General features: G+C 45.0%; 2 protein-coding genes across 2 annotated transcripts in view; one reads left to right on the plus strand and one right to left on the minus strand.

The window, feature by feature from the left end:
- pigk (phosphatidylinositol glycan anchor biosynthesis, class K) overlaps positions 1–22,495 on the plus strand; it is an 87,602-nt gene that overhangs the window by 27,206 nt on the left and 37,901 nt on the right. The gene's annotated exons all lie outside the window — the stretch shown is intronic.
- Positions 5,982–22,495, minus strand: part of st6galnac5a (ST6 (alpha-N-acetyl-neuraminyl-2,3-beta-galactosyl-1,3)-N-acetylgalactosaminide alpha-2,6-sialyltransferase 5a) — a 41,889-nt gene continuing 25,375 nt past the window's right edge. The window contains exons 3-5 of the mRNA XM_069692560.1: positions 17,893–18,305; positions 10,808–10,915; positions 5,982–6,240 (exon numbers count right to left, since the gene is read on the minus strand). Of these exons, the coding sequence (XP_069548661.1) occupies positions 5,988–6,240; positions 10,808–10,915; positions 17,893–18,305 (774 nt within the window). The 3' untranslated portion in view covers positions 5,982–5,987. The remainder of the gene's footprint in view (positions 6,241–10,807; positions 10,916–17,892; positions 18,306–22,495) is intronic.

Here is a 22,495-nt window from a genome sequence, read left to right on the forward strand (position 1 = left end):
AAGCCACTTCAAAATGGACTCCGCGTTCAGCGAGCGCCGCTCGTTCCCACTTCAGCACCTGCGGACGGAATTGAAGACGCCGTGTCTTTCCGCTCCCCTGTCACTATGGTCACAAACATCAGCGTCCGTCTTCCTTCGCACCTGACTTGCTGGGGGAGAAACCAGTGACGGGACAATAGTAAGAGCAGCCATCTCCCAAAGAGGCAGCGAGGTCTTCGGGCCGAAGAGTTCGGGTCGTTGAACGACATTAAAAACGCTCGTTGTCTTAAGAAGCGGAAACGGCGTCGGCGTTATAGCCCCCCCCCCCCCCCCGCGCCCACCGAGCGGCAGCCTGCTAATATTAACGATTTACACATGCGCTGCTCGGAGACGGCGTGTCTGACAGGTTGTCCGATTTCCATGGAAACGCTGGCTCTGCAGCTGCTCGGCTGTCAGCGAGCCTTTGTAGCGTCAATCATTCCCGCCAGCAATAATAGTAATTTTTTTTTGCAGTCACAGATTTTCATTCTCATCCGCGACAATGACTGTGACATAAATCATGATCCGCCGTGCTCGGTTACTGTACGTTTGGATTTAAAATGCGGTTTTGTCTTCCACTTGGAGTAAGAAAACTAAAAAATAATGTAACAAAAAAAAAAAAACATCAAACTTTCTGACGGTGGCGGGAAGTGCGTCAAGAAGTAAAGTTTAAACTCAAATGAGAAGTAGCGGGCACAGGTCGTGGTTTTGTTGTGTTGGATCTCATGAGCAATACCGAAAAGTATTTTTTGGGGCCTTTCGGCTGTTTTTGGGAACTTTTTCAAGAAGCGGAACGACGGTCTCCAAGTTCACGAGTGAACTTCTCCTGCAAGATGTCCATTAGCAAGAGTGACATGAGAACCAACATATGACCTGTCACAATTATTACGTAATCGCTCGATTGTAATTATTTGAACTAACAGCAATAAGCTTCTATAATCATTTTCAAATGACCAGAAACTTCATATTTCCATCAGTATTTCGTTTGAGGTTTGACTTCTGGTGATCTTCTAATGACATCATCTCGTTGCGGCACCTTCTTCTTCTTCTTCTTCTATGCTTTAATGTAACGCTACATGAGTAATTAACGCCGCCATAGTTCATGATTTGATTATATTTCTGTAAGAGGGTTTGTATATTTACGTTAGGCCATAACTGCAAATCGAAACAGATTTTTATTTATATGTTCTAACACACGATGCCAATAAAACACTTGTCTTCTTCCTCTTAAGAGGCTGTATGCTGTTTATCATTTACCTATAACAGTGGCATAAATGAACAGAAAAAGACCAATCGTTAATTGCAATTATTCTCGTTAACTATAATTACATGATTTTGACAGCTTCACCAACACACTGACGTCGCCACGCAATATTTTCGAACGAAAGGAGGAAACTTATCTGAGCAGCTCAAAGACGGACATCCGGATCTGTACATACGGTTTCAGATTCACTTTAAATGAACGCATATAAATAATAATAATAATGATACAAGTATTACAACCCCCAGCATGCTTTGCAACTGGACAGCCTTTACACGGGAAGTACAGTCAGCAGCTTGAAGGGGAGCCGCGTCATCTGTAGGAGTTTCACAGGGGAATAAACAGGAAGTCTGAGTGCAGGCAAACATGGAGGGGAGCAGAGGACACTTCCAAATAATAACCTTTGAATCTACAAAGCCGTGACTACCAGGCTCCATCCTCTGAGGAAGATGCCGTGAAAGCTCCAGAATAGCCGCTAAATAGACTTTTATCAGGTAATATGCATCTTTAATGTTGGCTTTCACGGCTTCAACATTTAAAGCAATTAATGAGTAATATCGTATCGCAGTTTCTTAGTTTTAATAAAGTCAAGGTCCACTTACTGGCTTTTCTTTTCTGAGCTTTTAGGTGCATCTCATTGTCTTTGAGGCATCTCCATAACAACTGAGATGATGACGGTGACGACATGTAGGTGTAAGTGCCAGAAAAAGGGAGTCGGAGGATCTTGAATTTATAGATAGACCATTTCTAAAGCAAAAGCTTTCAAGACTTTCGCTCTCAATTTCTAATTTCTGTCGTTGGCACTCTTTTAAACAAGCCACCTGTGTGTCGGCTAGAGTTGAAAAGGTCCTCGTTGATAGAAAATAATTTAATTCTGATTAAAGTCAGGTTAGTATCAAGCAAATATTCCCTGGTTCCAATTTAACTATTTTGATTCTTATAATTAGATTTTTCTGGGTTTTTTTTGTTGTTTTTGACTGCTGGTCAAACAAAAACGACCCTTTCTAAAGACATCCCTTTCAGGGTATTAAAATTTGGATGTAATATGTTTTCATTCTTTTCTGAGATTTTTATTAGAGCTGTATCTGCAGGCCTTGAAATGTTCCACAAAGCATTTGATTTCCTTTCCCTAAAAAAAACCCACTATTAGATTTTATTTATTTTTTTATTTTTTTTTACAAAAGCCTCAAGTATTTTATTTGGCCTACTCTAGACTGTAATGTTAAATGACTATGAGAATTTGTTCACCTATAAAAATGAAATTGTTCTCAAAGGAAACATCGACTCCCAAGTTTAACCAAAAACTTCAAAGAACATAAAGTAATTAATCATTTTTAATTGGTTAATCCATCCAGCCATTATTATTTTTTTGTCATTTTTATCTGGGTCGTGTTAAATTTAAGTAATTAGGGATTGATATGTGCTGCTGGGATGTACTGAATTAAAAATGAGTGACTAATGTCGTCCCTTCTGGTTTTCTATCATACGTTAGAAGGCATAAAATGGAATCCTTTGTGCCATTTAAAAAGCCTAAAAAGACCTGTTAAGTGTTTACAGACCAAACAAGTTATTGATTAATCCAGAAAAATGGATTCTTAATGAAAATTGTTAGTTACAGCTCCTGAAAAACTTATTTGTGAACGTTGAAGGATGAGGAGTAAAGCGGGTATGAAACCGTCCTGGTTTTCAATATCCTAATGAGCCATTAATCATCCTAAATGCTAATTGAGCACATTTTATCGATCGTCTGAAGGCCCCGCAGCCTAATAATCGAGGTGTCCCTCTGCTGAATACTCGATGTCCCTTCATCATCTTGTAACGTTACCTTGATCTATATTCCTTGCCTTCGGGCGGTGATGCGGTACAGTGCCAGTTTCTAACTCCGAATTAAAAAAGAAACGGGATAAAAAAAATAAATTCTCCAACATGAACATGGTCAAGGATGTGTTTGTAGCTCGGGGGAGTAATGAGAAGGCCTTGTAGCGCTGCCTGTCCTTCATTATTATTTCAGTGTGACACAGCCCGATGTCACAGCCAGACGGGGGAAGAGCATGATTGAAAAAATAAAATAAAAATGGCAGCGTCCCCGTGAGCGGAGGCTGAAGGTCGAGTCACCGGCTTCTCGTCCTCCTCGCAACCCACGTTTCATTTCAGATCGCTGCCGAATACGAACACAAAAGTAACGTTCTATTTTTATTTGTCGCTTTTCGAACCTCTCTGGTCACACGTAGACACCACTGGAAGCAAAACTACTGATCAGGTGGTTTTTTTTTTTTTTTTTATTGAGTAAAATGTTAATGACTCGATGGAGATGCGTGTGGAATGATTAGTCGATCAATGAACAGAAAAAAAACCAACTGGCAACAAGAAGTGATTTATCGTGACAATTTGACCATATCTGACCATTTTGAAAATATGTTTGTTTTCCTGCAGAGACCGAGATGAGAAGAAGGAAATCGTCAACGTCTGCAAAGTAAGTGTGGCTGCAGACAGTTAGCTTAGCATAAAGGCGGCTAACGGGGAAACAGTTCACTTCTCTTCTTCTGATTTTTTTTTTTTTTTTTCAATAAAACGGCCTAAAAGCTCGCTGATTAACACGTCATATCTTGTTTCACCTGTACGACAATTTGCCACTTTATGGGGAAAATATTGCACCGACACAAACAAAGAACTTCCTGGAATCAAACAGTAGAACAACGAATGGGCTTTTTTTTTTTAAATTTTTTATTTAACACTTTGTTCTAATCTGACCGGCTGCAGTCATCTGAGAGCGGTATCAATCCTTTCACCGGACTCTCTCGGCAAGAAAGGGAATAATCACATTTCCCAGAATGTCAAACCATTTCCGGTATTTAGGAAGCAAAAGATTTTTAAAAACAATCCAGCTTTCAGTTGGGACAAATGTTCAGATCGGCTGCTGTTCTTGGTTTTGTGTGACGGTTCTCGCCGGATATCTTTTTGGTTTGCTGACCGTCGGGGGGGGGGGGGGTCTGAAAACATCAAACTTTCCGGGGACTTGAAATGAGCATTTTCGTACATTTTTATTGAACCGAGCGGATCGTCTGTAACGTCAACAGTCGGCAGTCGCGGCCCTAAATGACGTTCCAGCGATTCATTCGATCAGCGAAAGAAAGAAAAAAAAAAAATACTCCAAATGCTCGCCACTTTGCCGATGCGCGCAAATTGCACTCGGTCATTCGCGGATGAGTCAACATCTCTGGAAAATAAAAACGCATCTCGATCTTCGCAGCGGTACGAAGTCGGCCGCGCCCGCGAGCCGGGTTGCACGACTGCAGCTGTTTATGATGCATGAGAAGCAATTGTGTGTGTGTGGCGTTGATATGAAACACGCTCTCGTGGTGCGAGCGCCTTGTGCATCTGACCCCGCAGCGTCCGCCCTCTCGTTCCTCACATTACAGCTGCGAGGGCAAAATCAATAGGGAGGACGTATCGTCGAGACGAGCGGGCGTCTCGTCCCTTTCTTCTGACCGACACCCGTTTCTTATTCTCGGCGAAGGAGAGGAGAGCGGTCCATCAAACGAGAGGAGAGTGCACATAAAAACTAAAAAAAAAAACCCAGCGGAGAGCGAGAGAGTGACAGATCACGTACTCGTCGGTCTAAACGGGGGAAAAAAAAAAAAAAGAAAACCGGCTGTTTTTTCCCCCAAACGGTTGTAACTCTCCTGCGAGGTGAGCCGGGCCGGCGGACGGACGCGGCGGCGGGATGGATGGATGGATGGATGGATGGATGGATGCCGCCGCCGACTCCCTGCTCTCGATCTTAATCTCCCCACTTGTCTTGTGTGTCATGGCTGCGCATTTACATGGAAATCCGGCCGGCGGCTCTGTAAATCGCACCGTTGACCGGTGACAGGGGCCAACAAAGCCTCGTCGCCGCGGTTACGCGCGGGACCGGAGAGGACGGGGCCCGAATGCTGCCGTCGCTCAGACGCCGACGCGCCGCAGCGTTCGACTGGTGTGAGCTCGCGGTGCAACGCATCTGCGAGGAGGTCGGCGGAGGTGATTTGTAGAAGCGCTTTGAGTGGGTTTCAGCCTTCGTTTGCGTGACGTGGGGTCAAAAATATCTCCTCCGACGTGACCTTCGCCGTTCTTCGAAAGCGGCAGAAGAATCGGCGGCCGTTCGCACCGCAGCCAAACGATCTTTATATCTCCGGCACCACGTCGTAAGATTTCCTGCGCTGGAACGGCGTTTTTTTGTTGTTGTTGTTTTTTTTCTTTCCGTGAGTTGATGGCAGAGAATCGTAGATCCCTTCGTCCAACAGAGGCTCTGGAGAGAGAGAGAGAGAGAGACTAAAAACTCTAGTTTTGTATCCTCTGAATCCTTCTGGTGAACGCATATGCACGGAGAACCGGCAGCGTCCACGGCGAGAGGCTGCATGCTTTTGCGTTGGATGCGTGTGATGGTGTCGCCTTCTTGTAAAACCTCACTTTTGCTTTTGGATTTCAGAAAGTGGGGATGTACAACTGTTGAACTAGTTCTAGCTCGGTAAACGAAAACGGCAGGCCGGCCCGGCGGGACCACGACTCGGTTTTCATCTGCAGCGACTTATTCGTCCGGCCCGCTTCAATGTTTTATCCTTCAAGGGTCGGGCGGGCCGCGTTCCTCAGTCTCCTCGAGGTCGAGTCTCCGGAGCGTCCCCCCCCCCCGCCCCTTCCCCCTCCCCCTCACCCCCACCACCACCACCAGTCACGTCTTCTGAGGAGCGGCTGCGACCGTGCCCTCCAGCGTCCGGTTGTCCGGGAGGGGCGGCGGGCTCCAGTCGGGCTGGTAGAAGTGGATGTCAAACGTCCGTGCCCAGCTGGCGAAGACGCGCTTCTCGGTGATGAAGCGGTGGTGGCTGCCCCGCCGCCCCCGCTCGTGGGAGATGTACATGGCGCACTCGTCCGGGCCGCGCGGCTCGTAGTAGTGGTACGGCACCGAGTGGTGGTGCTGCGGCTCCCTGCGGCGACACACACACAGAGAGAGAGAGAGAGAGAGAGAGAGAGAGAGCTGACATTTAAAACCACTTTAATGAGTCACTTGAGTTTCATGTGACACCGCAAAGTGTTTTTCCGTCTGAAGGTGACGGAGGGAGACGGAGCCGCGTTGGTTTATTTGCGGGAACCTGCCCGGCTAAATTTAACAAAGTTTTAATAACTGGTAAATGCCACCTGCAGTCGAACACTTAATGAAAAGGCTAGGAACCCCCACCCCCTCCCCCAAACATCCCCCCCCCCACCAAAAAAAAAGCAGGTTTCAAAAAGCAGCCGCTCTGTTTGAGCGTGCATAATAAAATGTATTCGTGCACAGTTCGAGTTCAAGGCGGTTTGTAAATCAGCATTTCATACAGAACGATGTGCACGTTTTGGGTTTTTTTTTTCCAGGATGTGAAGAAAGAAGCGGAGGAAATTTATTAAAAAAAAAAAGGCAAAAATATCTGGAACTCTATATCTGTTATTGGTTTCAGGCACACATATAGTGTGTTTCTTGGATTGGAAAAAAAAAAAAAGGCAACCATATGCTTCATTCGCCGTCTAAAGGAACCACCATTATTTTCCATCTAAATCAGTTCGACGGCGATAAAACCGGACTTTCTTGTTCGTACGCTTTTCGGTCTTTTAATTTTGCTGCACGCGAGTTCAGTCAGTCTCTTTTCTTTTTTGAAACACGTCTGACATAAAACCTCAGAATACTCTGATATAATAATGAGGCATTTCATTTGCCGCGTTTCAGCATGTCCGTCGAGTCATTTATCTTGATATATTAATCATCGCATTTTTTTATTACATCCCCCCCCCCCATATACGTGCAGAGTTTCCATTCACTCCGAGCCGACAGACGGCCGACGTACCTCAGGACTGCGCTGCCTTTTGTACGCGGCGTCGTAAAGTAATCTGAGCTGTCGGGAGGAGAACACTGTTTGTTCGCGTCTCTCAAAATGCTTCAATAGCGAGCGAAGAAAAGAGCGCGTGAAGCCCGGGACGGGGGGGTGAGGTGCGTCCGCTCGCACATTCACGCTTTGTCCTATTCAAGACGATTTCAAATCACATTTTCTTGAAGATTTTTTTTTTAATTTTTTTTTTTTAGAAACAATTAAGTCTCCGCTGCGCTCTTCTGTCTCTAAAGAAAAATCAACACCTCGTTGAAACTTTCGGCAGAAGTTCCTCTCCGTGGAAGTGAATTCGTTCGGTGGCGCAGCACGTCTGACGACAGCTGTTTCATGTCATCCCCACGGCCGCTCCGCGCACACCGGCGGTGAAATGAAGGCAAAATTGCCTCGAGAAATAAGCTCGAACTGGAGAAAAATCCACCTCGCCGCGATGTTCCAGCATTTTCTAAAAGCGTAATAATTTTTGCTTTGAGATTCTCAGCGACTATGTTAAAATTAGAGGGGGTCCAAACACACACACACACACAAAAAAAAAGGGATTTGGTGAGTGTGTTAATAGCGCCGTTTGCTTCAAGAGAGTTAATGCACTTTTCGAATGCATTTCTTTCACAGAAAGAACAGAGGGGGCTACTTTAAAACCAGGTTAACAACGTGGATAACAACTCTGCATCTTTTAAAGGTGGATAAAAAAATAAGAAAGAAGAAAATAAGAGGAGGAGGGAGTCACTAAAGTCAGCCTTCAAGAGGCAGCCTTCCCTCTTCATTATTGTTGAGATAGAATTTGTATTGAAATCTAAAATTAAAAAAAATAATCCCGCAAATAATCGGAGCCGGGGACGAAGATATAATGAACGTTTTACAGTTTGCTCTATTTTATTGAGAAATCTAATAAGATTTGTTTCTTGTTCAATAAAATCCCCCCAATTAAAGTGCTGGCTGAGACGGATGAGATGTGAGCTGTAACTCAAACCGTTAAACTCTGCTAACGAGGCTGGATGAGATCGTTGCCAGGAGCAAGAAGCAGCCAGAAACCTCTGCGTTTCCCAGAGTGCTTTGCATTTCTCCTTTATGGGACCAGCATCGTGTTCACGGTCTGAACCTCAGCTCTGCAAAGCCACCAGGAGTCTGTGAAAACTGCACAGAGAATATACAGTAGACGGGTAATAATTCTCTACTTCTTCGTCCCGGGTGCTTTTTTTTTTTTTTTTTTTGCTTTGTGGCTTTCCGCTGTGGTTGCATTTAGTACAGAGCTTCTCCCTTCTGTGTTCGTCAGTGCAGTTGTGAAGTGGCTATTGCCACAGGCCTGTCAATCAAACACGCCCCCCCAAAAACACCTCTTTTTGAGGCCTAATTTCTAATTAATGATGACATTTGTTTTAGATGGATCACCAGAAAACTAATAACAAGGAGTGACTTCAGGCAAAGACACCAAAATGACTTATTATTGAAAAAAAAATGTATTCACTTCGAATCTCATAAGTGAAGTGCAATGGGAGTCTATGGAGCCAGAACCTTTTTTTGGAGCGAGCCCCTGGTGGCACTCGGCGGTATTGCAGTTTAAGATATTTCCGCGTCGGCCTCATTTTTCAGACCCAGAGCCGATGTCCGCTTTTATATTCAATCTATGAGATAGAGGCTGAGACTGTTTGCATATTCATCGATTTGCACATAACCTGTGAAGGCAAAGGTGTCGAGTTACATCGAGGCCACTTAAAGGCATCAGAGGATTTTTTTTTTTTTCTATTAGAGAAATGTCTAAATATGTAACTTTGATTAACTGAGATTAGTTTTTAGGGGTTTAATCAATGCCAGGAGATTAACTTTAAAAATGTAAATGTCATCCAGAGTCTCACTAATAGAGGACGTGCAGAGAAATTTAAACCCATGCATCTGATATTAGATCTTTTAACTTCCAGATAAACAACTGACTGCTTCTTCATGGCTTCTCTATGGTGGAAAATAACCCTTAACTTGGCATTCATTGAAAAAAATGCGTTGTCCCAAAAGTTACATTATTTTCCGCATTTCATTTTATAAATCAATGTGGTAATGTGCCTCAGGGGAAAATAACTAACACATCTCAGCAGTTAAATACACCATGTTTAAAAAGACGGCTGATGTGCACGATCGTGTTTCGCCATAATTTCTAACTCTTTGATAAGAGTTGAACAAGAAAGGAGAGACATAAATTCTCGAAATACTGCTGAAACTCAGATTATTGTAGTCGTCTTACAACAGAAACAGAAACGTGCCGCGCACCAGCAGAGATATTTGGCTGCGAGATCAAGTTGGCCTCTCACCGTCTCACCAGCGTTACAGTGGCTGTCTCAGCCTGACCAAAACCATTTTGAGAAACCGTTTTAAAAGAGGAATCCTCAAGTAAAAAGCCTTTGAGCTACACGTGTGGTATTATCCTTCATGTAAACGGGTTCCAGTTCATGGCTGGATGCCCTCAAGCCTGTATTTCCATACTGAATAATCCAGAGCCTTATTTCAAATGTGGCAGAAGAAATGTGGCTTTCTTCTCCCCGAATTTAGAAGTGCAGAACCAGCGTGTCCTCTGCTGCCCACGGTAGGAAATACTCCATTGTGTGCCGGTCAATTGTTGGATATTTGTATTGACGTCACACTGCAGTGAATGAAAAATGTGAAAAGCTTGTTGTGGGAATGTTAAATGGTGCAGAAAGCAAAGCCAAGACACCAACGCGAAAGGGAGGGTGAACAAAGCTGTCTATAGATTAAAGGTCCAGTGTGTAGGATTTGTGCGGCTCCAGAGGCAGAAATGGGAATATGATACTGATAATTCTGTTTTCAATAGCTGTAATTACTTGAAACTAAGAATCGTGGAGTTTTGTTAATTTTTTTTTTAAAGGGTATTTCAGACCAAAGATTTGCAAGACGATTTGAAACTTTTTTCCGTCTGCGACATTTACAGCAAAGCAACTAGACAGGATGGTGAAACATCTCCACGGCAACAACTGTCTGGTACTTCTGTTTCGTGACCGGGTACAATTTGTAGCGCCTCAAAACACGAATTGGGAATTCCCTCGGCTCGTGGTTGCACAGATTCTGCTCACGCCGTCGCTCTAAAAAAAATGACATCATCGTTGCATGTCGTGTTGCGGGGTCACGCAAGAAATTCAATCTGAGCCACCAGAGACATATCTCAAAAAAAAAAAAAAAATCACATTTCAAACCACCTCCAAGTGTGTGTTTTTTTTTTATTGGTGTCCAGACTTTCAAAAATCTACCTAGTTACAATCTGAATATTATTTTTGAATAAACCAGAGGCCCTTAGCCGTGCTGGTTTCTTCTAAAATCATGCACTGTGCGTGGATTGTGATACAAATCTTACATTTTTGAGTTCTGCCTTTTTCTTTCAACATGAAGAACATTTGCCTGTTTACTGAATTCATTTTTACCAAACACACGAACCATTTAAGTATTCCAAAAACATCTGCAGCCGCACTGAAATTGTATTATCGGCTCCCTGAATATATTTAGTTTCTATCTTTCTTATCAGGCGGCCGTGCCGCTGTGAATTTATATACACTTCGAAGCGAGTGCGTGCGCAGCTGCGCTCGGTGAAGGTGCTTGTTGGCGAGGATCTTTTTTTCATTCGGCTGCGACATCTCACCTGCAGAAGTCGGGGGCCACCATGCCGTAGACATTGATCCTATCGCACAGCTCCAGGGCGATGGTCATGGTGAACCAGCCGGTGCTCAGCCAGGAGTTTGATATCCTCCTGCGGAGGAAAAAGGTGGAGGGTGCAGAGGGAGGGAGAGGAGGCCGTCAGATGGGTTTCACGCGTGGGAGATCACCAGGATGAAAACTGCACCTTATTTTTTATTTTTATTTTTTTAATGTGATTAACCGGGATAGATGAGCAGGAAATCTCACGTCAGTGTATAACGGCAGAATAAAGATTCATTTTAAATCCAGAGGTCGATTTTCTTTTTTCCTGACTGCAAGATCATTCAAGTTCCCCCCACAGCTTCATTAAAATACAGATCCATCCCACATATCGACTGATACAAAAGAACCCTGTCAAATAATCAAACCCTTAATCAGAAAGTAGCGTTGGTCTGCATGTAGTGCCGATAGTTGAAATGACACGGCTTCAGCAGCCCGAACGATCCGCCTGCTTTCACACGGCAAATAAATGAGCACTAATCGTGTTTTGTTTTTTTTGTTTTTTCTGGGATGTGCTGTTACGGAAGAAATATTAAATGCTATTTACACTGCATTAGAAAATCTCTTTAAATCTAAACGTCCGTCCAAGTTGGCTCTCTCGCGGGATTGCAGGCTGTCAGATGAAAAAAAAAAAAAAAAAAAAAACCTTCCAGCCAGACGATCATGCATTTTTGAAGAATTCCTGGTTGGTTGTGAAAAGATTTAATGGGCTCAAGAGTCATGAAAGTCGCACCACTTCTAAAGAACCTCGAAAACCTTTAAGTTTAAAGAGAAAATCAAATGAAAATAACAGGTTGTTGTTGTTGTTTTTTTTGGGGGGGAGGAGGGTTCTGGGGACAGAGATAAAAAAAAAAAGAGATATAATGCGCTGAAATGAAATTCACGATGTCTGAACTCGGAGGTTTGAATGAGCCTCGAGTTCACAAGTTGTGACGTGTTCGCCGACGATTTACGTTCGCGGAAATGGCAGAAGGTCGCAGAAGTTCTTTTTTTTTTTGTCGGACGTCCAGCTAATATGTTGTAATTTCAGTCATGCAGAGTTTTGTCTTCGTATCTTAAAGATGACAGCCTGCGTGTGAGGAAAATGTCGATCCTCCCCGCTTCCTACCACGAGGTCAAGAGTTTGAAGGTCATTTGAAAGCGGCATCTAAAAAAAACAAAACAACGCATTCGTCTGCCAATTTGTGACCTGACTTGATTACACTTTATTTTTTTTATTCAAATTGTACTTGAAGGCTCCTTTTATTAGTTGCTATTCGTTGCAAGGAAATAACCCGCCGGCCCACCGTTGACACCGTATTGCTTGTTAAATATCGGCAACTCGGCGTCGTCGCGCTGTATTCAGCTCGGAGCGTCGGCCGAGTAGCCCGCAGAGCTGCCAGCCCGGATGGGTCTCGTTCAGCGCCGTGGCAACAAAAGCGTTGGCGACGGCGAGCTCGCCGAGCCGCGGCCGCGTCTGTAATCTCTCCCGAGAACAGTCGTGCGGACGAGATCAGCTGCTGTTATCCGAGACGCTTTTCAATATTCATCATATCAATTTAGAAATGAATCGGTGCATAAAAAAAAAAAAAAAACACAGTGCGATGATATTGAGATATGAGCTCGCCCGTCGAGCTTACGGTCCAAAATTCAGCCGTGATGAATCGGGAGTCCTTCGGCTGCCTCAGACGCAGCTGCGCATCTCGCCACGCTGCCCTCTTGAGCCAACAGCTCGGCCTCCCGGTGGGATCGTGACCAGCGGGTGGAACAACGCATCAGGATCCGATGTCTTTTTTTTAGACGCCCCTTTTGCAATATTTAACTCGCTTTACTTTGAGTGAAGGCCGGTCGCATTTCGCGATCATCCCGAGGCCCGGAGGCGGCTCGGAGGCTCAGAAGGTCAAAGGGCAGCTGCCGTATTCAATCGCAAAACATTTCAGAAAGACGCCCAGAAGGTGACTGCAGAGACCCCCCAAAAAAAAAAAAAAAACCCACGAAGAGACACAACCCGAGAGAAAAGGACCACAAAGACAGAAAGACACAAAGAGACGACGAGCGATTGCAACGAGATGCCGAAGTAACGCGAGCAGACGGGAAAATGATGCAAACGTCTGCAAGAGCGCAGCGTCGAGGGCAGAAGATACAGACGGTGCGTTCGAATGGGGTCGTATTTATTTGATTTGTGTGCACCAGAAGACTCCGTGTGAGCGGCGCCCCTCGCCGCGGCATTCACGACGTCAGGACTCGAAACGTTCCACGGACCCCGAGTTAACGAGTTGCGACGGGTTTGCTGACATTTACGGAAATGTTAAGAGGTCGCGGAGGTTCTTTTTTTGTTGTTGTTTTTTTTCCCATTGAATGTTAAACTAATACGTCGTAATTTCAGCCATGTAAGAGTTTGTCTTCATAAACTCGGGACAGCAGCCGACGTCCGAGGGAAACGTCGACCTTCCCAACGGCCGTCGCCCGCGTTACCGTGCGCGTCAAGCTGTCGGCCTGCCGGCAAACGCCCCGTGCCGCATTTCACGCCGATCCCACGGCTGTCGGGGCGGGGGTCCAACTCGCCGCCGGCGAGCAGGTCGACGGGTCGACGCGTTCCTCGTCTCCCGGCCGGGTTAGGGTTAGACGTCAGGCAAATATCCTGAAATCAAAGGCCCGTTTTAGCGCTTTTCCTTTGAACATATCTTCTTGGGGAGGGATGGGGGGGGTCTTCCCGGGAAGCCGTAAGGGAACGCGAGGAAACGTTTCCGGCGTCGAAGGGAGTCGGCCAGACGTCGCAGACGGGACCGCCCGAGCGCAGCTCCGGAAGGAGAACACGGCCGCGTCGCGCCGGCGCGGAGCGTTCATTTCACACTCGAGTTCAGTCAATCAAAGCGGACAGCGGAGGGTAAATACGCGCCGATGATATTGGTTTTCAGACCCGGGCTCAGTTTCAGTCTCCTCTTTTAATCGAGCAAACGACGGCCCTCTTCCGCTCCCTCCTTCATTTCTCCCAGATCCCAACTTCAACACGACGCCGCGTTCGCCGGAGAAACGCGCCGGTTATTTTCCCGCCGCGTGGGCCGAACGGTCCCAGACTCCCTCGGCCCGATCGGTCGGCATCGAGAGTCCGCCCGGAGCGCAGACTTCTCATTTTCCTTTAATTGAGACGGGACCCGGGCCGTCTGGGACACGACGGTTTGCGGCGGTACGCAAACGCGGCCACCGGGTTTTGATCTAACAACAGCCCACCTTCCTCAAACACGCAGAAAATCCCTTTTGCAAATTAGAAAAAAAAACTGTGCAAAAAAAACGTGTTTGCACAGTTTTGGTTTTGTAAATCTCGCAAACGCACCCGTTTGACGGGGAGTTTAATTGTTTGTTGATCCTCGAGTCTCAAAAATCGCATTTCTGTTATTATAGTGAGGGGAAAAAAAAAAAAGTGGAGATTATTTTCAGACTTGGTATTTATTAATAAAGGAGACGGCTGGTTTCCAGATAGCATTTAATAAGCGCGCAGCTCTAATTAAACCAGAACTGATAGGGGAACGAATTTTTCGGCTCTTTGGTTTTTTGTTGTTGTTGTTGTTGTTTCATCGCGTTCGTCTCCAAAATGCAGGTGCTTTGTCTTTGAGTTTATTGGTTGTTTTGCAACTGCTCAATGTGTAATGTGTGATTGGGTGCAATTAGTTCAACGCCTGCCGAGCGTCGTTATCTCAGGACTTAAGACGATTCACGTCAGTGTGCAAAAAAAAAAATAAAGAAAGAAATAATGAAGTTCTATTTTTGCTTGCGGTTTTTTACCGGCAGACGCGTGAAGTTTCTCCCCGACGCCTTCGACTTGACTGACTGCAGTGATTGCAGGTTGTTTGGGGTTGATTGGTAATTGGGGCTTCTTCACTTTTTCTGGTCCCGTCTGAATTTACTTAACTTCCACGGCACCTCCTGCCTCATCGCGGCTTTCTGTTTCATCGCCTTTTTTGGGGGGGGGGGGGAGGGCAGGAGCTTCTTTTGTTTGCATATTTTCAAAGGTCAAAGGTCAAAGTCACTGTGACCTCATACCTGTCCCACGCTTGAGAAGCCGATATTTAACGAGGGAATTTTTTTTCTTCCCCCCCCCGATCTCAGCCCAAACGTTGGCCCGAAGATGAACCGATTCGATGTTCACAATTTGTAGAATCTTTGCATGAACATCTTTATGTTTTGAAGCGTTGTCTCATGTCAACAAGGTTTATTGGCCAAAGCGTGTGAACACACAAACGAGGCCCCGTTCACATTTAACAGAATGCATCCTGGGTAATCAGCAGCTCTAACACGTACGGCAGTTCGTCGCCAGGGGTCTCCACGGGGCGTCTCCAATGACCACTTGTAATCAGACTTCATTTCCGAGCTCAGTATGCAAATGGCCGCGTACATCCAACGAATACAGAAGCAAATAAGCACCTGAATACTTACAGAAACGGGAGGAGAGGAGTCGAAGCAACAGGTCTTCGACGCAGCACGACACCTTTGCTCACCGCAGCCTCGTTTTAAAGCGCCATCTGTTCCAAATTTATGACACATTCCACGTTTGTAAAAGTCTGAACAAACAGGTCAGCGAGTTTTAATTCGCCACCTGAGCCCGCCCAGCACCCGACCGGTTCGGCTCAGATTATTTGATTATTTCAGAGTCTGCTGCGTGTCAGACCCCGAAGGAAGCAGGTTTCCACCCACCGCTGTCACGCGTGTCTCCACTTCAGTGTCATTGAACTGAGCGGGTGGGAGGGTGGGAGGGGGGGTGTGAAGTGGTATAATTAAAAACTCTCCAGTCGAAGCTCAAACAACGAAAAACAAAAGTCGAAAACATGGCGGAAATCTGACGTGTTCATCGGAGGAGCGGCGCAGCCGCCTCGTCGTTCCACACACGCCCGACGCTTTTTGCCTGCCGCCGATCGTGATTTATTCCGTCCACGTGGCGCTACGTTGCTTTTTCATTCTGTCGCAACTTGACAATGGACGCGCGTGAATGAAGACGCACGTTGTGTTTGTGTGACAAATGACGCCTCTATCATCTTTTGTTGTAGTTTAAGGAGTCCGGTGACATTTCGCGTGTCCCGGCATCGGTTTGCCCACCTTCAACCCGAGCAGAAGTCCTATCAGTCAAAATGACTGAAAACGTGCGTGTGCGTGTGTGTGTGCACGTGCGTGTGCGTGGCCTTTAAAGGTTACTCTTATTCTTCTCATTTTGCATTTTTTTGTGTTTTTTTGTGTGTTTTTTTTTTTTTTTTACTGCCGAGCCTTTCAAGTGTTCTCAGGAGTATTTCTAGACAAATGGATGCACCAGGTATTGGAGGCATTTGTTTGTGATCGTCAGAGAGGAGGTCTGGTTCCGTTTCATCCTGGGTTCCTCCTGCTACGGAGCCAGTTGTTCCTCTCAGCTCCGTGTATCGTCCGCGGGTGTACCTCTGGCGTCGCTCTCCGCTGCGCCTCTTCTATTTTCTACTTTTTGACCTTTTCTCATAAGTCACCGCGGCGTCTTTTAAAAAAAAAAAAAAAAAAATTTTAACACTGCCGTGGCTTCAGTTGACCCGGTCTACGTGTTTTGTTTTTTTTTTTTTTTAACACAGATTTGCTTTAAAGAGGAAATACCCGCGTGATCTTTTTGATACGTGATTGAGCTCCACCCACCACACATTTTATTCCAGCATCGTGCCCCCAAATGCGTCCGGTACAAACCTCAGAGGAGCTGTCAGCGATTACAACGCGGCATTACGGGAACATAAAACGCTGGCTGGGAAAAAAAAAAATAAATAAATAAATTCAAAAGCTAATTTGCCTTTAATGACCAGTTGAGGCTCATTCTATCTCGGCAATTTAACACAAAAGATGCAGAGGGACACCTGGTTTGCATCGCCCCTCCCTGCCGGTGTTATTAAAATGGGCGGATGTGGCATCGTCCCACACCATCTTAATTACCTTTACTGAAATGGCTTAACCCATAATTACAATTACAAGCTTGCAGGGTTGCGGACCAGACAGCTGATTGCCCAGAAACTCTGCTATTAATGCTCCATTCACGGGCTCCCGGTTCTTAAAAGACAATAGGCTTCATTTTCTAAATGAGGTCAAATATTGTTTTTCCATAAAGGTTCAGCTCTTTTCGCACGCAAATGGAAATTTATCTCAAACACTAACACTTTACGGCTTCATTTCTTTCTGCCTCCACAGAGTAGAAATGGCCTCAAATAAGTCTGGCAGATGTTAAAGCCCGACGCTGCAGAGGATAAACAGTATCTATCATGTGGCATCTTAAGCCGGAGTCCGATTCAATCTCCGGCGACACAAAGAGAGGGAGACACAAACAGAGTGCGATCGCACGGCCGGCTTTTCATTAGGCGTTAATGGCCACGGGACTGAGGAGTCAGCTCGGACTCATTATAACCGAGTCCTTCGACGCTGCTCAGCTTCAAACAAAGTGTTGCGGGGGACTCGGATCCGCGTTCACGGAGACATTTGGACATCGCACACGAGCAGGGGACTTGGGTTTTCTTTGGTCAGCTGCGTTACCTTCTTCACCGCTTTCAAACGGTTCACTCGAAAGTGCGCTCACTTCGTCGCAGGAATCTCCAACCTCTCCGACTTTCTGAATGAAAGCAGCTCGCACCTATGAAAGGCCTTTTCTCCAGCCAACTCTCGCGGCTCTAATTTAGGTGCCTCCCGCAGGTGCTGTATGTACCGTGTTACTAAATTCTCAAACTGTATTGACAGAAAAATAAACAACTGCACACTGAGTTTTATAGATTTACTAGTGCAATCTTGGCAATTGGTAAATAAATCGAAAAGCATTTGGTGCAGTGTTTTGAATTGAATGAAAATACTGCTCCAGCAGCTTGCATTGCACGCGCATACCGGCACGCTTTCAGGTGGTCTAAATCATGCGGCAAAAATGATTAACTTTAGGGTAGAAATGGAACTAATTTATTGTGCAAAATGCGCTTTAATACTGTAACGAAACAATAATGAAGACAAGAATTGAGAATCTTGAACCCGCAAATGTTTGGACCCGCTGCCTGACGTAACTGATGCCCTCACCTGTCCTTGCCCGTCTCCTTCTTGAAGAGCTCGTCAAACTGCAGCATCTTCTGCCAGGAGATGATGTAGACTTTGAGCTTGGGCAGCACCTGGTTCATCAGCCTCAGGTTGTTGTACACCAGGCCCTTCCCGTCGCGCCTCATGTAGTTGCTGGGGCCCCAGAAGATGAACACCGTGTCCTGGCTGGCGTTGAGCAGCTCGTGGCGACTCCGCAGGACCCGCTGCATGCTGGAGTGAGCGATGACGCGGAGGGAGGTGCGGCGGCCGACGTCGCGGGCGTAACCCCTGGCGGTGGGAGCGTCGTTCATGCGGATGACGCACTCGGCCCGGTCGATCTCGTCGCCCCGGCCGCCTCCGACGAGGTGGCCCGAGCTGGTCACCAGGGCGCAGGTGTGGCAGTGCATCCTGAGAGGCTTGAGTGGTGGAGGCGGGAAAAACAAGGACAAAAAAAAAAAAAAAAAAAACAGGAATCGGTAAACAGAGAAAAATAATGAAGTCGATCTTTCAAACATCTCTTCCTCTTTTCCCCTGTGGACGGACCTGCAGCACGGCAGCGGGATTTTTCTATTCGGAAGTCTAGAAACTCTTTTTTTTTTTTTTTTTCACAAGTCAAAAATGCTCTGAAGTTGTGTTTAGCCTTGGTTTATACAGAAATATGCAAAGCAGTCAGAAGTGCACACCTCAGGGAACTTCACTGTGTGTCTGAGGCTGAAAATGCTTTGTTGACAAATGGGTAGCGACAGAGCCCCCTGGGTGTATGTAGCTTGTCATATTGCTTTGCGATTGGTAGAAACCTCGGGGTCTTCCAAAGGATTCGCCTTAAATATTTCACCCACTCGCACACAACAGAGGGATGTGTATGTGTGTGTGTGTGTGTGTGTGTGTGTGTGTGTGTGTGTTTGTCTTCAAAACCATTCTGGTGCATGAAGTTCACGTGGAATAATTCTTATTAAACACGAACCTCTACGGTGTTTAGAATGAAACATACCACTGATGGAATAAATACCTCCACGTCCACAGCATACTAATGACCATGTTGATGGTTAACGGCGAATCACCAGTGTATCAAAGCAGCAAGAAAACAAACCGGACGTAGTTTACACCTGATCAGGGGATATGTCATGTATGTGCAGATGAGTGCCCACGGTGTATTAGTACCCATGTGTAGTACATATATGTACTTATGTACTTTCAGGACTGACATACTTTTTTATTTTCATCATTTTTTTTTTTTTTTTTAGTTGCTTGTCAATTTAGCCTAAAATGAAAAAACACTGTCCTCCTGCTCTTATTTCAGTGGTCATTTCTCTCTCACACACACACACACACACACACACACACACACACACACACACACACACACACACACACACACACACACACACACACACACACACACGCTTCTCTTTCCATCTTTGTGAGGACATTCATTGACATAATCCATCTCCTGGCCCCAAACCATCTCAACTTAGGTGCCTAACCCTAAAACTAACTCTAACCTCGAACCCTTAAACTAAGTCTTAATTGTGGTGTTGAAGCAAATTGGTCCACAAATATAAAAGAAACATGCTCACACACACACACACAGTCATGTCTTTCTATCTTTGTGAGGACACTCATTTAGAGGATGCATTCCCTCACCCCTTACCCTGACTTTAACCACCCCAGCTAAGTGCCTAACCCCAAACCCAAACATAAACCTAACTCTAACTCTAACTTAAACCCTAAAACCAAATTTTGTTTTCACCATATTGTTAAAAAAAACGAACTCTGAACAAATCTGGCTTGTAACAAACACTGTTACACCCACTAAAAGGAATAAATAAATAAAAAACATTTGCTTGAACAACAGAGGAAGCTGAACAAAAACATCTGGTCAATAAACAGATAGATAAAAGTCTAAATTAATTTTGATAGGCAGTTCATCATTTAATGAAAACTTTTTCAATGATTTGCTTGTTTTAGTCTTCGTGTTATTTAAATATCCTGAACATGTGAACTTGGACCACTTTCCAACATTTTATCAACCAAACTGATAAATGACAGATTTAATTAAAGTAACTGATGAAAAATAATTTTTAGTTGCACCAGTATAGACATTTCTGTGTTAACACAATTTAAAAGAACCTGGACATGTTCCACCAAATGCAGCACGTTTTGATAATTTGTTGATTTTAAATTGCGTTTATAGCTATAATAATGTAACTTGCAACATCTTGCTGCATTTTTAAACAGTTGCCCTCTTTTTTTTGGGTTTTTTTTTGTTAAAGATCCAGATTATCAGATTCACATAAGCGTGTGGCCTGTTCTTCCCCTCCATCATGCACTGAAATCAGCAACACGGAACTATTTGTGTACGTTAAGTTGTTTCTATGTGAAATTAGTTGTGTGTGCGGCTGCTGCACATGTGCGCGTGGGTGCGTCTGTGATTTTTCCCGGCTTCCACACGGGACCCCGCGCTCAAAATGAATGATATTTAAACCGGGCTGCAGAGCCTTTTAATGTGCCCTGAAATATCACCCTTATTTATATTCTTACGGTCATAACAAATTTACATTTTCTTGGCATTACCAAGAACAAATGGTTCGAGATAGACGCGTGCGTGCGTGCGTGTCATTATCGCCGTCATCTGTTGACTTTGACTTAGTGGCGAGATTAGCGGCAGAACAGACTCATCCTGTTAATGAGACCTTCAGGTGCAGGAAGAGAGGCGGAGAAGAGGAGACCACGGAAGGAGCGAGAAAAGCCATAAAAACAAGGAAACGGAAAGGAGGGCGAAAGAGATATATGGAGGCAGTGAGAGCCACCCTGCTGCCACGGTGTTTGATGAAATGTTGAGCTAATGAGGTCCTGGTGGTCTACATCATCACCAGCAGAAGCAGCAGCAGCAGCATTATCCGTCCATCCACTCCTCCCCTCTCTCTCTCTCTCTCTCTCTCTCTCTCTCTCTCTCTCTCTCTCTCTCACCTGGCAGCGCCTTGGCAGCCAATCTGCCTGTAAAGCTGCGACACCAGTGGAGCAGGTCAGAAATCCCATTTTTACCCAGGGGCTTTTAAGTGGCTCCACAGACCTTATTCTCTCTTCCTCTGTCTCACTGAGAATTTAAGTGGGCCTTTGCTGGCCAGAATTGGCCTCTTCAGGGAGCTCGGTCAGGCTATTACGGAGAAATGGGCTGGACGGTCTGGAGAAGGCTCTCCATTTCAGCCGGAATTACATGACCCGTCCAATACGGCGGTTTGAGCTGAGGCGATTGAGTCCAGGTGAACTGCGGTTTACCGAGGAGCCGGATGCGAGCGAGCGAGCGAGCGAGCGCCGACTCCCAGGAACGGAAAATTGCACTCGAATCAAATTCATCCTCGAAAAACAGCAAGTGATAATTGTGCTCCGTTTAATGATTCATGCAATAAATGGTTTATAATTCAAGACACATCTATCATTTATGTATCCGAAATCGCTGGCCTTGTTCTTCCTCGCTGAACAAAACGCCTTTGATCATAATTAAAAGATTTTCGACGTCTAAACGCCGGGTGTTCAGGTTTTTTTTTTTTTTTTTTTTTAAAGTATACGTCATGTCTGGTTACAACACCTGATCAAAGCTGTGATCAATAATGTAACTCCAGTGAAAAATCCAAACTAAATAATGGATTGTGATTACCGTTGGGCTCTTTAGTCGTACTGGAGGCAAAAATAGAGATAAGAAAGAAGCATTTCACGAAACGTTTTCTCTCGAACTAAAAGCTCTTCTGTCTTTTCCAGGAAGTCATTATTTTTTGAAGGAAATTCGGCAGAATACAAAACAATTTCGGGAGTACAATTCACAATCAGACCACACAGGTCCACGGTTCTGCTTAAAATGGGCGACGTGTGGAGTTATTGGCAGGGCGGAGTCGTTCTGCTGGTGTACAACGAACTAAGGTAGTTTTATCCAACAGACGCCTCCTCGATATTCTCCTTCACCGCATTGTTTCAATATTTGACATGAAAACTCACAGTTTATAATTTCAGGAATCTCTGACTACATGTTTGTCTTCTGTGCATCTCGACAAGCGCCCGTCCAATCTTCTTTAAACTTGGTGTTTCTTCTAATTTGTCATGAATGTTTCCTTTGGATCAACGATGGAATGGACTGTTCTGATTTTTTTGGAGGTCAAATGTCAAAGCTCAAGGTCACTGCGACCTCACGTCTTTCCCATTCTTCTGGCACACCCTGAGGGACCTTCTTCAAATTTGCCAAAAGCGTTCACGTAGACACAAGGATAGAGTTCGGTATTCAAAGGTCAAAGGTCAGGGTCACTGTGAGTTTACTATCTATATGGGTTTGGCCAGATATGCACGTAAACTACAACTTGAGTGGTTAGCGGAGGTATTCAACAGCTAGGCAGTAAATCTAGTTTAATATCTAATCTGTTCATTTTTTTTTTTTGGATTCATCTTTCGATTTGAAACAAAGTCATAAAATTGTGAAAAATTACAGAAAGTCTTCTTTTGTTTGACTAATAATCAAAACTAAACCCAACAAACTGATAAAAATGAAAAACTCTTGCGATTTCAGAAGTTGGGCCGAGTGAATTATTACTATGAGGACTTAAATAAGCATCAATTT

This window comes from Brachyistius frenatus, unplaced genomic scaffold (genome assembly GCF_029030835.1).
Source record: "Brachyistius frenatus isolate BFR_SWC_R1_liver_20210118 unplaced genomic scaffold, ASM2903083v1 Contig_12, whole genome shotgun sequence".
NCBI lineage: Eukaryota > Metazoa > Chordata > Actinopteri > Embiotocidae > Brachyistius > Brachyistius frenatus.